Source organism: Vulpes lagopus, chromosome X (assembly GCF_018345385.1).
Source record: "Vulpes lagopus strain Blue_001 chromosome X, ASM1834538v1, whole genome shotgun sequence".
NCBI classification, from domain to species: Eukaryota; Metazoa; Chordata; class Mammalia; order Carnivora; family Canidae; genus Vulpes; species Vulpes lagopus.
Window position 1 is genome coordinate 10,177,598 of NC_054848.1, and position 15,411 is coordinate 10,193,008.

Consider the following 15,411-nt stretch of genomic DNA (forward strand, 5'->3'; position numbering starts at 1 on the left):
TGATGTCATTTTTTTCATGCCTTCTGAATGAATCATAGGGGTACAGCGAATGAGATGAAACTAAAGATGAGTTAAACTAAATATATTTAAGTAGAGCATTAGTGTTAAACCATGAGGAGGTAAGTTACTTCTTTATTATAGTTTTTAGTATTTACAATTATTTGTGATCACTTGACAGTTGAAGTATTTTAAAGATATTGAAATAGCAAAAATTGAAATGGAAGAGAAGAGAAAGGCTGAGAAAGAATTAGCTCAGTTTCGGAATGAATTAGAACGAGCTTGTCAAGCAAAATCTGAAGCTCTTCATTCTCGTGAAAAGTTGACCCTTGAGAGAATTCAAAAGCACCAGGAGGTAACCTTTTACACTTATCTGCTGGGTGTCTGTTTCCTGCAGCTGTTAGTAGTTTGGCTCAAGGTCCGAGAGTGGGTTGGGACGCAGGCGGTTAGACGAGATGGAGCCCTCCAGGGAGTACTAGGGACTGGGATCAATAGCACAAGTGGAAGGATCAGCCTTGAAAAGGATATGTAGACTTCCTTCTTCTGAAACTGCTGGAAGGAAGAACTGCAGGTGCAAACATCCATGTGGGGATTATGAGGAATTCATGTGGAATAAGCTCCATCATCTCTGGCAAATTTGAGGGTTAGGAGGGCAGCTTCAAGAAGAGGATCACCAGTTGTGGAATGGCTTTGTGGGGGTAGAGGCAGAGCAACCATCTGAAGCGGACAGGATTGATGGAACTATGTTGAGGACCCAACTAAGATGGGCAGCCTGCAACTGATAGAGACCAAACCAAGTAATTGTAGGTGACTGTTTTGTTACAGTTCTTGGGAGGGTTTTAAGGTTAGCGAGGGTAGAAAGAAGAAATGCTTGGGGGAGTGGTGCTTTATAGAGCTGAATTTACTTGGCTTGAGAAAAGCAGCCTATTTAAAGACGTTGGGGTTTGGTGGGATGGTGAAGAGAACCAGAGGGGGGTGGGGTGGCTGCTAACCCAGAGGAGAAGGGAAGGCTGTGTGGTAGTGCCAGAGACATCAAGGACTAGGTCTGGGGATCCTGACAAGTGGAAGAAACAGCATGGGCCAAGAGGAGAGGGTTGTAGGTGTTAGACTGGAAACAAAACAGTGTGTGCTGCCATGGGATCAAAGGGCAAGGTACCAGGAGTAGTGGAGTCCAGGACCATGGAAGTCAGGTGGTTGGCCATTTGATCTTCTCTCCCAGAAAGTGACTGGACAGGAGGTAGAAAGGCTGAGGAGCAGCAGGAGGCATAGGGTCCACTCAGGAAAACTCTATTCCTTTCCCAAGGGGCTATCTTAGACTAGCCTGGATTCTGAATGCTGTCTCCCAAGTCCAGCCAGATCTCCTGTCAGGAGCTGTTGAAAATAGAAGGGCTCCCTCCCAGCACACACACCCCCCTTTTGCTCTGGGCAATTCAGACCTTGTCATTTCATGCTGGTTGCACCCCCTGATACAGTTTTGTATACCATTTCTGGTGATTGGGCTCCTATAAAAATGAATGTTGGAAGCACTGTCTTTGAGATGATGGGATTACATTTAGATTAACAACTACATCCTCAAGCCTGGTGACTGCCTAGTCCAGGCCAGTTGCCAGACCAGAATATTCATTTAGTTAACTGACTCTCTGAAGGCTTTGGAGAAGATCCCCATCCTCATGCAAATCACCCTATCTTTAGTCCACCACCTGGTATGCCCTTCTTCTTCTTCTGTCCCTAATGAGACTTTTGGCCATCCAAATCCATCTTGAATGTCACCTCCTTGTGATGCCTTCCCTAGACTCCTGCTGACAGACTCATCCAGGTGTCACTCCTGCTACAGAGTCTTTCGATTATAAAATCATCACACCCTAGTGTGATTTTTCTCTCTTTCCCTGACTAAGCTGTGAATTTTGTAAAGATTCTGTATCTATCTTTCTCTGACTAGCTCCAGGTGTGCTCTTTGACATATATTCAGTATTTAGTGAATTCTTGCTTAGGAAACACACAAATGGAAGTGTGGCCCATTCATTCAGCTTGCTAATGGTGAGTTAGAATGACTCAGGAACTGAAACTTTCCCACAGCAACAGAACCAGGCAAGTTCTATTTTGAGTAGACTTGCATTTTGTGTCATTTTTTTTCTTGCCAAACCTTACCCAAATTTTAAATGTCTGAGAGATGTTAAGTAGAATAAATAGACCAGGGATGTTAGGAATACAGGAAAATGGAGTTTTTAACAATCATTGAAGGAGAGAACACATGTTTGGATAAGGATTAGGCAAAAAGCATACCTCAAATTGGAACCTCTTGTAAGGGAAATTGTAACCCTAAATGTCTGTAGCTTGTTCTCTGGAATTTAGGAAGCAGTATATGGGTACAGATCTGTTTTTATTTTCTTTAGCTTCCTTGCTAAAAATTACTGCTTTCATACCCAGATTGAAACCAAGGAAATTTATGCTCAGAGGCAGCTTCTACTAAAAGATGCAGATTTGCTAAGAGGCAGAGAAGCAGAGCTGAAGCAACGAATCCAGGCTTTTGAATTGTGAGTAACATATTTGTTTCAGATATTCAAAATGAGTGATATTTAAAAGAACTAGAATAAGTATCTTAATAGTCTGCTAATTGCCAAGTAGAGTGTTTGGTTGTAGAAATGACAACACCTAGTTTTAAAAGGTACAATTTAAGAGAAAGACTGAGGTTTTGCTTATGAAATATTACATGGGGATGAAAAACAGAATGAGGTGCCATCATTGGGCTACAGTAAGACCAGACATATAATCTGAAGGAGCTAATAATGCTTTAACAAATCCTGTGTTCAGTCATTCAGATCTAATAGTTTCACGTGCACATAGCAACTGAATTCTAGATACCTGACCTTACCCCTTTACTTGCTCTGCTGTCAGAAATAGAAAAAGAAAGAAAAAGGAAAAAGGAAATATGGTGTCTCTGACTTGACTTGTTTTGGGTGAAACTCTTTCTCCTGGTGTGTGTGTTACTTTTTCTAAGTGCTCACAGATGTATCATCCTTCAGATCTTACCTGGGAGTAATACCCAGCTCACCAGTCTATAGTTGGTAGAATAAGCTTTCTTTGCCATCTGGGATCTTGACATTCATAGGAACTCTAAGAATCCGATTTTTTTTTAAGAGTTTGTCTCCATCTTATTAATGTTTTTTCATCCTGTTCATTTGATTTCTTCTCTCTGCCTACCTTACTCCCTTTTTGGCGATATTGAAATGGCACGTTGACAACGAGAGAGAAAAGAAAAGGAACAAAATTTGGGCAGATTCTTGCATATATAATTATGATTATATAATCACTTTGTTACCTCATCATCCCCTACTTCTCCTGTCTAAGCCTATTAAATGAAATAAATGGGTTTAATGCTCCTTTGCTTTAAGATTAGTCAGCAGAGGGAGTCTAACACAAAGCCTTTTTTTTTTTTTTTTTTTTTTTAAGATTTTATTTATTCATGATATATAGGGAGAGGCAGAGACACAGGCAGAGGGAGAAGCAGGCTCCATGCACGGAGCCCGATGTGGGACTCGATCCCGGGACTCCAGGATCACGCCCTGGGCCAAAGGCAGGCGCTAAACCACTGAGCCACCCAGGGATCCCCTAACACAAAGCCTTTATATATCCTTTGCTTATACAGAGTGTTTGTAGCCCTCCTGACTACCATTTGGACTAAGTACTTGTGAACCTGATCCTAGGCTCTGGAATTGGTTTTATGGGTGATTGAAGGTCTTACCATGAAAAGCACTCTGTTCCTCAGATTTGGAGGTTCTAAGGCACTCATATTTTGGCACTTTTTTCAACCTCCAATTGATGGATTATTAAATGCCGGAAATGAATCTTCTACATGTAATTCTTACGGGCTAGTCAGTTAAGTCTCATGGTTAGAAATAATATTCTAGAAGAAACAAGCATTTAAGTACACTAGAGTTTGGTTTGTAGCTTTCTGACTAAAAATATCATCCTTTCACCCTAAATTGATTATGACTATTTATCCCCTGTAAACCCTTTTTTGAGTATGGATCATCTCCTGTAAGCAACCACTTTGGTCCTGATACATTCACACTGCCCTTAGCCAGGTGCAAGCAGGTAATTCCATCTGCTAGTTTATAAACTAAGTTCATAAAATAGATGGAGGACTTCAGGTTCTTACAGTTTATTTCCTGGCAGTGGTAGCCATATTACAGTTTTAGCCTATGACACTAAAACACAAGTTACTTTTTTTCCCCATAAAGTTCTTAACTTCAGATGTTGTGGTTTCCTTATTTGCTTTCTCTATTTTTGCTTATTTCAGGGCTCAAAAGCTACAAGAAGAAAAAAATAAAAGCGTAACTGATGCACTTAGGAAGCGGGAGCTGAATATAAAGAACTTTGAGGAGAGCTATGACCAGAAGCTCAAGAATGAACTTCTCAAGTAATTGCTTGGCATTTTTAAAGGAATCCTGTGAAAATAAGTTGCTAGAAACATGGCAGCACTGATGAAGTAGATAAGATAGACAATGGATGGCAAAATTTGGTGTTTAAAAAAATACATATTTTCATTGGTAATCAAGCCTTTCCCATGAATATTTAAGATGGTTTTAAAAAGATACAGAGAATAGCATCCTCTGCTCATTCTTACTCTTAGCATCTCTGACACTTAATGAGGGCATAAGGTTTGCTTCAATTTTTAGGGTACCTTAGCAGTTTGCATGGCTGGAACAGCAGTAAAGTTGGAATTAAAATCACTTTCTGTTCTGTTCTCTGCTCATACTGGCACTAAGATGGAGATAGCAATAAAGTATACATTGGTCTTCTTTTAAATAAAAAAAAAAAAAAGATTTTATTTATTCATGAGAGACACACACACAGAGAGAGAGAGGCAGAGACACAGGCAGAGGAGAAGCAGGCTCCATGCAGGGAGCCCAATGTGGGACTCGATCCTGGGTCTCCAGGACCACGCCCTGAGCCAAAGGCAGGCTTTAAACCGCTGAGCCACGCAGGGATCCCTACTTTGGTCTTCTTACCTGGTTAGAGTGTTTATCTATCATGTGCCTCATAGTCCCTCAAGGTTCTGGAAAGCCAAAATCCAGAAAAAAGGACCCAAATAATCATATGAAGCAAAAAAACAGCATAGGAGAGGAGAATGTGGACAAGTGTGGTCCCTGGGGGCTTTCCTATATAGCCTGAGTTTTGTGTTCTGGTGAATAATACCTTTGTGCAAATACATTAAGCCCATATGGAAACTTTCCCTCCAGTGCGTGATATAGCATCTGGCACATAATAAGTGCTCAGTTGATGCCAGTTGAGTAAAATGCATGTTTAATGAAGAGATGACTCCATTTAGTACCTCTGATTAAGGTCATGGCTTCCTTTTTATTGCCTTGCTCATAATTTGTCATTGGAACCATTACCTAGTATCTGCAAAGGATATTCTTTAAAATAATTCTTTTAAGAAGGAAAAGCAGCACCTTTTCATTGTAGCAGTTCTATCTGCATATTTTATGTCTACTCCTTTAACAGACTAGCAAACACTTAAGTAACTCTAGTTAAACTGTGACAAAGGACAAAAAATATGTGGGTTAACTTTGCATAGCTGTGGATATGGTGAACTGTTTGGCATCATTTGTCTGACTTTGGATGTCCTTATATGGTGTTAGCAAGTATTAAAGTTGGGAGGATATCATAGGAGCACTTCTCTTTCCTTTCTCTGACCTCTGAACCAGAAAGTTGACTGCTAACAGCTGGTGGAGATGGTGCAAGCCCCTTGAGATGTGCCTTTGGATACCACTAATTCCAGTCTAATCCTGTTGGCAGTTGGGGCTCTTAATACTGTGCTCAGCCTCGAAGGGCAAAAATTCTTACCTAAGAAAGGGATGTGGGATAGGTAAATTGCAAGTGACTGACTTGGTTATCATTTGGGATTTAGAGTCTGTCACACACGCTGTCACTTTAATTTACTTCTTGGCATCTGTGAAGACCAACTGAGAAATCACTGCTCCCAGTAGCCTCACCACAACAGAACCCTTCACTTTGTGAGATTGAGTTTTGGGACCAAATTTATAGGATCATAGCAGGGGTATACAGACGGACCTTTGATGTTGAGAATCCTTGGCTTTAGTCTTGAGAGAGCCTGGGGTTTACGTGTCACCGTGGTTGATGCCCTTATGTGCCCCAGGTGTCATAGATAAGCTCATGTGTTGATGGTAGTCCATCCAGGAAAGCTCAGGGAGCTCATGTTTAGTTCTTCTGATTCACAGGTATGAACTCGAACTAAAGGATGACTATATCACTAGAACTAACAAGCTGATGGAAGATGAAAGGAAGAATAAAGGTGACTCTAGGGACAAGCTTATTTTTCAGTGCCAGTGTACAGGCTGTTAGCATCCTAGTTGAGCCTTTTCTATATTCTAAAAAAGACACAGCTTACACTTACTTGTTACCACAAAAATGGCATGTTGTTTGTTACTTTAGTTTTACAAAATAAAAAAATATTGCCTTAATTACATTTTTTGAGTCTTAGTGCTTAAACTTTTGTATATTCACAAAGGTCAGTAATTTATCAGTAGGATTTTATCCAACTTTATTTCGATGTGTTTTGATAAATGTGATTCTCACAGTGGCAGCAGCTTACTGCCATCCAGTAAATATTACTCTTAACCATGAGAAACTAAGGAAAATTTTAACATCTCTGTCCCTGTGATCTAGTTTCTTATTTCCTGTACTTCTAATGTATTTTTATGCTTCATGATATTTTCACTTGACCTATAATCTCTTAAACTCTTGTATACATTAGCCTGAGAGTAGGAAAGACCCTTAGGGTAATTTTTCAATCTGAGATATTTTACATTTCAATATATTTCTAAGAACATGTTGATGACAAGAAGTTAAACTTTTAGTGGCAATTTCAAATGGACTCTTGGGAGGACACCAGGGTTAAGTACTTGATAGTGACCAGCAAGGTCACCCAGTATGGGGCTGTTCCTTAGCAGTTGTCTCGTGGAGTCTAATGCTTATTTAGGTACCTGTGTGATATCATGTATTCAGCAAAGTGGCTTTTTTGATATATTACATAGACTTGTGGTAGATTAAGCAAAAACGATAAAAAGGTAACTATAAAATCACAACAGACAAATCTCTGTCTTCAACGAAATTCAGACCTGTTGACAGGAGAGCCCTGCTCTCCGAGCAGATGGTGTAAGTGATGAGGTGTTTGTAGCCAGAGGAAGTTTGCCACATATTTGACTGTTACGACTAACTTCCCATCACCTGTTGAGTAACAGGGTTTATTTCTTGCCTCCATGCTGATATTTTTTTTGACTCTGACATCTGCTACTTAGATAGTGGAATAATAGTCATTAGGCCTGACCTACTAGCCATAAATTATGAAATGATTTGTATTCATTAGGAAAACATGATGTTAATTGGTTGGCTCTTTCTTTCAGAAAAAGCTATACATTTGCAAGAGGAGCTCAATGCTATTAATGCAAAAAAGGAAGAACTTATTCATTCTGTCAATTGTGTCAAAGAGCTCGAGGTAATTAAGCCTCTTGTTTTGGAACAGACATTAAACAATGTATGAAAGTTTCATTTTAGTCCTGCATCATTTATCTTAAGTTACCCTCTTGATGTCTTTGGACTGTTAATTCCCTGAGAAGGTGAGGGCAGCTCTTGGTTCATTCACAAGTTCTTCATTTCAATTCTCATCTCTTAGGGAAGCATAGGAAGAGGATGTCTTTTGGGGCCTACAGTCCTGCCTGAATCCTGTCTCTTTCCCTTTCTGCTTGTGTGCCTTTGGGCAAGTTCTCTGACCTCACATTCCTTACCTGTAGACTCTGGAATGTGTTGCCTGAATTGCATGGTTGTGTAGGGAATTCAGTGAGCTTATTATGTGGCTTACACATACTAGCTTCTACCTCAGCCTCCTCTCCTTAAAATTTCTGTCATGATGTCAGGATCTTACAGCTTACAACAAAATGACATGCGTTTTTCATATGCCACTGGTACTTTATTTCTATTAATCCAAATGTTTGCTACCTGAATGTCCTGTCAGAGCCGGACCTTTAGGTACTTAAAATAAATTTTATATACAGAACATGTTATTGTAGCTGTAAGGACTTATTTGAGGACTTTGTAGGCTTCTATAACCAAACTTGAGCCCTATTATAGTAAGAAAAGGAAAGCACCCTGCAGCACGTTAGCGATCTCTCACCTTTTTATTTAAAAAAATATATATATATATCTGCAACCTGTGGTTACTTCGTTGAACACTTAGTTGCGTCCAGAAACGGGGTGATGATTAGAAGTACTGGCCTTGCAGGACAGGGTTGTACAAGGTAGCAGGTGGATGAACTTCGCCCTGCCCCCACTCTAGGGCAAAAGATGACCGTACTGCTGGAGTTCGAGTCTCGCTGGAGAGAACCAGACTTCTGTCAGGGTCCTTAATTCAAGAGTGATGTTCAGCTCAGGGCAGCTAGCCGGCTTTCACTTAAGCAGTAACATCAAGTCATGGTTCAAATACAAGTTTCTCTGTTTTGATTCCAGCTTGAGTTGGAGTCTGTCAGAGCCCAGTGTTTGGCAATAACAAAGCAAAACCACCTGCTGAATGAAAAGGTGAAGGAGATTAGTGACTATTCGCTTCTGAAAGAAGGGAAACTGGAACTTCAGGCACAAAATAGATTACTCAAACAACAGCTGGAAGACACTAGAAATGAAAACCTGCGTCTCCTAAACCGTAGGTCATTGTTTGAGACTGTCATGGCTTTGAAATTGATAATAGCTTAGTGTTCTGCAACTGCTTTGTCCTCTGTGGAGACTTCATTTGGGAAGATTTTATAAAATTATGCTTCTCAGAATGAATGTACTTTGCTTCTGCCTGTTACTGTGTAATTAATTGTGCCAGTAAGAAGACAAATTTTGTAACTGTATAAGTCTGCCTCTCTGGATGGTACCTTGCTGCCCTTGTCCTCTGACTCCTCTGGGTGGGTCAGGTTTGGCCAGTGGGGACTTGCTCAGGCGCATGGAGGAAGGGAAGTGTGAGGCCCAGGTGATTGTGATCCCTCCTCCATCTCCCCTTTGTAGAGTAGCCCCGGGCCAGCCCTGTGCCTCAGCAAAGTGATTTCCCAGTGCCCCACACCTGCTCACTCTTTGCGCTTCTGGAAATACCTCTCTTTCTGACCCTCCAGGCCCAAAGACTGGTAACAGCCTGGCCCCAGTACTAGCCCAAGGAACTATACCAGCTTTTGTGGCTACCCTGTGTAAGTCTCTCTTTATTAAAGTGTCTTCCAATGACCCGAATTGGGGACCCCATCTGCTTTTGCCTGGACTCTGAGTGCCACTGACAGATGCAAAGGTTTGATTGGACATAAAGGCAATCACTGGCACGCTTTGAAAGTAAGTGTTCCTTCTGTGCCTTCTGTGCATACTAGAGGAGAGACTCAGGTGTTCACATTAATTTGAGGATTTGAAAAATCTTTTACTGAAAGTAGAACTCTGAAGAGTAGTTAACTTTGCAATTTGGACATTAAATTATTTGTTCTGAAATTTAAGAAGATTACTCTTAGTCCATTTAATAAAACTAATTTTAATTATGTGCATTCAAAGAAAGGGAAGAACAGTTTGAAGCCTCTTTAGCTGCTTTTGTTAAGTGAAATAGTGAAATGAGAAAACTTGAGATTGATAATGGCCAGGCTTTTTTACCTTCATAGACGTTGCTCAGCCATCTCCCAAGCTGGTGGTTTTTCAGAAAGAACTAAAGAAAGCAGAAAATGCTAATACACTTGAGCATAAGGAATTTGAAAACCACAGGCTGCCTCTGCAAAAACAACTGCAAAGTGAAGTGAGTATTGCTGTGGGCTCATCCAAATGTTAGGGCAGTGTACTTTGTGGGAGTATAAATTTGGTGTATGTCACACCAGTATAAATCAGATCTATTTTAATATTATAAATTCCCCCCAATATGCTAATCACTCCCCCAATATTCTTTCTCATCTGAGGAAATTCTCAAATGATCATGTGACATTATATTCATAATAAAATTAAGAGAAAGATAAACTCTCCTGACACATAGTTTCCAAGTCCCAATGGTGCCCACTGTTAAAAGTATCTTTTGATTCTTTAAAAGAAGGAGCTCTTAAACTGTTAGTGTGTTCTGTTGTTGTTTTATAAGGACCTCACCCCCAAAAGTAACAGGTGTACTGCTGCTTAGAATTGGCGAAACAGAAAAAAGCAATAAGCCCAATGAGAGAATTGTTCCTTTTGAAGTAAGCTGTGATTTATTTTACATTGATTTCTTTTCCTTCTCTAAATCTTTTCAGATTGAACATTCTGCACAGCTGAAGGCCCAGATCCATGATTATGATGAGTCCGTAAAGAGGTTAACCATACAGGTTGCTGATTTAAGATTGCAACTGAAACAAACCCAGATAGGTCAGAGACATTTTTAACCTATGTGCGTGTAAGTGTGTAAACCTTCTGATGTTTGTGAAGAAGGAACAATCATGACTTCATGAATTTTTAGTAATCCTCCTAATAGGAGAATAGCTATAGAAATATGTGTCACCTTAGAAGGAAAAAACTTGTCTGTTTCAGGACCACCAACCAGGTCAGCAGCTAAAGTGACTGGCTTTCTTTTTCTTTTTATTTTTTAAAAATTTTTATTTAAATTCAGTTAACGAATATACAACGTATTATTGGTATCAGAGGTAGAGGTCAATGATTAATCTGTTGCATATAACACTCAGTGTTCATCCCATAATGTGTCCTCCTTAATGCCCATCACCCAGTTGCCCCATCCCCTCACCTCCCTCACCTCCAGTGACCTTCAGTTTGTTTCCTGTGACTAAAAGTCTCTTATGATTTGTCTCCCTCTCTGATTTCATCTTGTTTTATTTCTCCTCTCTTCCCCATGATCATCTGTGTTTTTTTTTTTTTAAAGTCATTTGCTTTCACATATGCCCCATGGCTTGGAAGAGCCTCATGTCCCAAATAAGAGAAGTGTGGTAGTGGCACAGAAGTCCCCAAATTCATCCCGAAGCTAGGTCTTCCTGTTTTGTTTGCTACTGTAACACTAAGACTAGTTGACTTGATTCTTAAGTGTTTTTATGTGTTCCGCTGTTCTGCACCTCATACCATGAAAAATAGCTGAATAAAGTAGAACCTTTGGAACAAGCGCACTGCACATAACGAGCCTCTGTTCTCTGGCAGTGTCAGGGAAGCCTTGTAGAAGAGACAGTGGGCACAGGTACTGGCTTTGTACCAGGAAGTGCCAGAAGCTCTACTCCTTGCTCACTGTGTGAGCTTGCCTCAGTTGAGCCTCAGTACCCGCTCTGTACAATGGGTACAGTGAGTATTCTTAGTCCACAGCATTATTGTGATGGCACGTCCTCATTCCCTTATCTGGAACTCAGGCTGGATGCTGGGGCCTATGAGTTTTGCCATAGCCCTGGAGATTCTGGGTCACCATTCTGCTGTGAAACCCATTATTTTGTAATCTAACGCATGAATATTCTTGCTAGGTGAAATAAAGATTGTAAATGGGCTTATATTGGTTCAGGTCAAGCTTTTCAGTCAAATCATTGTCTGTTGGGCTTTGGACAGTATAAATTAGGAATCTATTTTCAATTTTCAGAGCTTTTTAGGTTTCATGATTATGCATTATGGATTGTGAAGTAAAATTGTGTTATGAAAGAAGGCATATGAAGCCATAGCTGTATATATAACTTCTTGATAAAATGTTGGTATCACTATCACTACTGCCGCTTCAAAAACTAATGTGCAAGTTTGTCCTTAATACTTCCTTTCATTTTTGAAAATAATGTTCTCCATTGATTTTAAGTCTGTTTTTCACCTTTTCCCTTTATTTCTCACATGGTCCTATTGTAACTCACAGCCCTGGAGATGAAGTGTATCGCAAGCCAAAGCAGTCTCTGATCGATCGTTCTGTGAGGAGACTACAAAGAGGCAAGAAGGTGATGCCTTGGGATGGTGATATAAGTGGGGATTTCTTTAAAAATCCCCTCGAACAGGAAAGGCTGATGGCAGTTATACCAAGGATCACAAGTTATCCAAATGCAAGCACAGAGAATTGTTGCCCTGATTCTGACCTTGAGTTTGTAGTCAATACCAAGGCGAGGGTGAAAGAGCTAGAGCAAGAGGCCGAACATTTGGAGAAAGTTTTCCAAAATTACCATCAAAGAGTTAGTCAACACCCCACTAAAAGCCCTTTAACATCCAAGAGCCCACCATCCCTGCACTTGGTAGGACCCCTCAAAAACATCACTTCAGGTGCCCCACAAAGATGTCCTTCTGCAGAGGACAGGGTTGTCTCCGAGCAGTGTCTGGTGGGCATACCTGACAAGGACAAGAGCAGCACCTCAGAAGCACGGATGGGCAGCATGGCCTCGTGGCCATGCTGGGGCACTTCTTCCAGACGCTTCTCCACTCACCTTCCCAAAGCAAAAAGGAGCCTCAATAATGAAATGTATCTGGAAGGTGAGCTGCTGCAAAGAAGGTTGTGGGATGCTCTGGATTTGGAGGGGTCGTCTGGTCCTTGCAGGCAGGCCCCTTAACAGAATAAGTGTGCAGCCTGGGAGGGCAGGAAGAAGAAGGGGTTGAGCCTAGGAAGGCCTGAGTTTCAGCGCTGTGTCCTCCCTCTGAACCTGCCTTTCCTGCGTTACAGTGGCATTGCCCCCACCTTGCAGGGTGCTGTGGAAGGTGGGGGGATAGTGTCCCATTCTAGCCATTTACTTGGCATGCAGACATGTGCAGAATGTGGCTTTCCTTTTACTGCTGGTTAGTGACATATGTTTTATTGTTACTATTGTAGTTTCTTTTAGGTATGGGAATGGTTAGTTTTGTAGATCATTTATGCATCGTATTCAGCTGTTGACAAGGATAATAGAATTAATTGTCAAAGTTATAGAACTGTTCAGAAACATTGTTGCTGTCTTCTTGCAGTTTTTAGTAGTCAAGCCTTCTGCTCCTTAGGTCTGGGCCGATCCCATGCGGCTGGCCCCAGTCCTTGTCCAAACAGAATGCCGCGGCCTTCACTGGTGAAGTCCAGGCTCAGCCCTTCCCTCTACCTGCTGCCCAGCCCTCCAGAGCAGGCCAGGTAATCACCTTCGGCTCAGCCTCTGCTGAACTACAGGGGTCTCAGCCTGGACTCATTTGGGTTTTCTGGTGATACTAAAGACCATGTAGCAGTATAGATTTTGTAATCAGATTGTAAGGCATGTGATCTTTGAGAATCATCTAAATTACCGGAGGTGGCCAGGAGGAAGCATTCGTTTACCAAATAAGTAATTTTCTACTTGTTTGCTAAACTTAGTATGTAGAATATACTCTGTAGTGTCAGTAAACATCTTCATATTTCCAAGAATAAACTTGATTTATGAAGATAAAACAACTGTACAAAATCTGTGAAAACAAATTTAGTTTAAACCTGAAACAATTTCACATATCATTAAAAGCTCATTTAAAACTATTTTGGCACTTAAATATAATCAGATAAGGTTCCAGTCATTTTTTGTACTTGAGTATAATTTTTTTTTGTACTTGAATATAATTGATACACAACATTAGATTAGTTTTAGGTATACAACGTGGTGATTTGACTCTATACATTATACTGTGCTCACCACAGTTGTAGCTCCCATCTGTCACCATACAATGCTATTATACTGCCATTGACCATATTCCCTATGCTATACCTTTTATTCTCATGGTTTATTCATTTCAGAAGTGGAAATCTGTACTCCCCCGCCCCTTCACCCATTTTGCTCATCCCCCCCTTCTCTCGGGCAACCATCACTTTGTTCTTTCTATCTATAGGTCTAACTCTGCTTTTTGTTTATTCATTTGTTGCTTTTTTTCTTAAGATTCTATTTATTTTAGAGAGTGCACATGCATGAGGGGGTGGGGGGCAGAGGGAGAGAGAGAAAATCTCAAGCAGATTCAGTGGTGAGTGTTGAGCCCGACACACAGCTCAGTCTCACAGCTGTGAGATCATGACCTGAGCTGAAATAAGAGTCAGAGACACCTAACTGACAACCATTCCAGGCACCTCTGTTTATTTGCTTGTTTTTTAGATTCTGCATGTAAGGGAAATTACATGGTATTTGTCTTTCTCAGTTTGATTTATTTCACTTAGCATAACACTCTCTAGGTCCATCCATGTTGTTGCATATGGCAACAATCTCATCCTTTTTTATGGCTGAGTAGTATCCCTTTATGTGTGTATATATTACATTTTCTTTATTCGTCTATTAATAGACACTTGCATTGCTTCTATATCTTGGCTATTTTATTTTATTTTATTTTTTTTAATTTTTTTTTTTTTTTTTAAATTTTTATTTATTTATGATAGTCACAGAGAGAGAGAGGGGCAGAGACATAGGCAGAGGGAGAAGCAGGCTCCATGCACCGAGAGCCCGATGTGGGATTCGATCCCGGGTCTCCAGGATCGCGCCCTGGGCCAAAGGCAGGCGCCGCCGAACCGCTGCGCCACCCAGGGATCCCCTATCTTGGCTATTTTAAATAATGCTGCTGTAAACATAAGGGTGTATATATCTTTTCAAATCAGTGTTTGCATTTTCTTTTCATGAATACCTAGTAGTGAAATTACTGGATCATATGATAGTTCTATTTTTAATTTTTTGAGGAACATCCATACTGTCCTCCACAGTGGCTGCACCAGTTTTCATTGCCACCAACACTCATGAAGGTTCATTCTCCACATGCTCACTCACCAATACTTGTCAGAATGGCTATAACCAAAAGACAAGAAGTAATAAGTGTCAGGTGGTATCTCATTGTGGCTTTAATTTGCATTTCCCTGGTGAGTGATGTTGAGCTTCTTTTCATAGTTCTGTTAGCCATCTGTAAGTCTTCTTTGGAAAAATATTTATTCAGGTTCTCTCACCATTTTAATCATATTATTTGCATTATTAGTGTTGAGTTATATAAGTTCTTTACGTATTTTAGATATTAACTTCTTATGGGATTTATCATTACAAATATCTTCTCCCATTCAGTAAGTTGGCTTTTCATTTTATAATGGTTTCTTTTTGCTGTGCAAAAGCTTATTTTCTTCTTTTTTTCCTGTAGTCCTGATAGTTTAATTTTATTTTATTTCTCTTGCCTCAGGAGACATTTCTAGGAAAATGTTGCTAGGGCCAGTGTCAGAGACATTACCACCTGTGCTCTCCTTTAGGATTTCTATGGGTTCAGGTCTCACATTTAGGTTTTTAACCTTTTGACTTTATTTTTGTGTATGGTTTAAGAAAGTGGTCTAGTTTCGTTGTTTTGCTTGTAGCTGTCCAGTTTTCCCAAGCACCATTTGTTTAAGAGACTGTCATTTCCCCATTTTATATTCTTGCCTCCTCTATCATAGATCAGTTGACCATTTAATCATGGGTTTACTTCTGGGTC

The 15,411-nt window shown here is 40.4% G+C and overlaps 1 protein-coding gene across 1 annotated transcript in view; it reads left to right on the top strand.

Moving 5' to 3' along the window:
• The window catches only part of OFD1 (OFD1 centriole and centriolar satellite protein), a 56,811-nt gene that overhangs the window by 30,548 nt on the left and 10,852 nt on the right, over nt 1-15,411 (top strand). Inside the window, exons 8-18 of the mRNA XM_041740357.1 lie at nt 179-352; nt 2,425-2,531; nt 4,298-4,417; nt 6,243-6,316; nt 7,428-7,519; nt 8,527-8,716; nt 9,690-9,820; nt 10,299-10,410; nt 11,188-11,275; nt 11,873-12,474; nt 12,970-13,093. Coding sequence (XP_041596291.1) covers nt 179-352; nt 2,425-2,531; nt 4,298-4,417; nt 6,243-6,316; nt 7,428-7,519; nt 8,527-8,716; nt 9,690-9,820; nt 10,299-10,410; nt 11,188-11,275; nt 11,873-12,474; nt 12,970-13,093 — 1,814 coding nt within the window. The remainder of the gene's footprint in view (nt 1-178; nt 353-2,424; nt 2,532-4,297; nt 4,418-6,242; nt 6,317-7,427; nt 7,520-8,526; nt 8,717-9,689; nt 9,821-10,298; nt 10,411-11,187; nt 11,276-11,872; nt 12,475-12,969; nt 13,094-15,411) is intronic.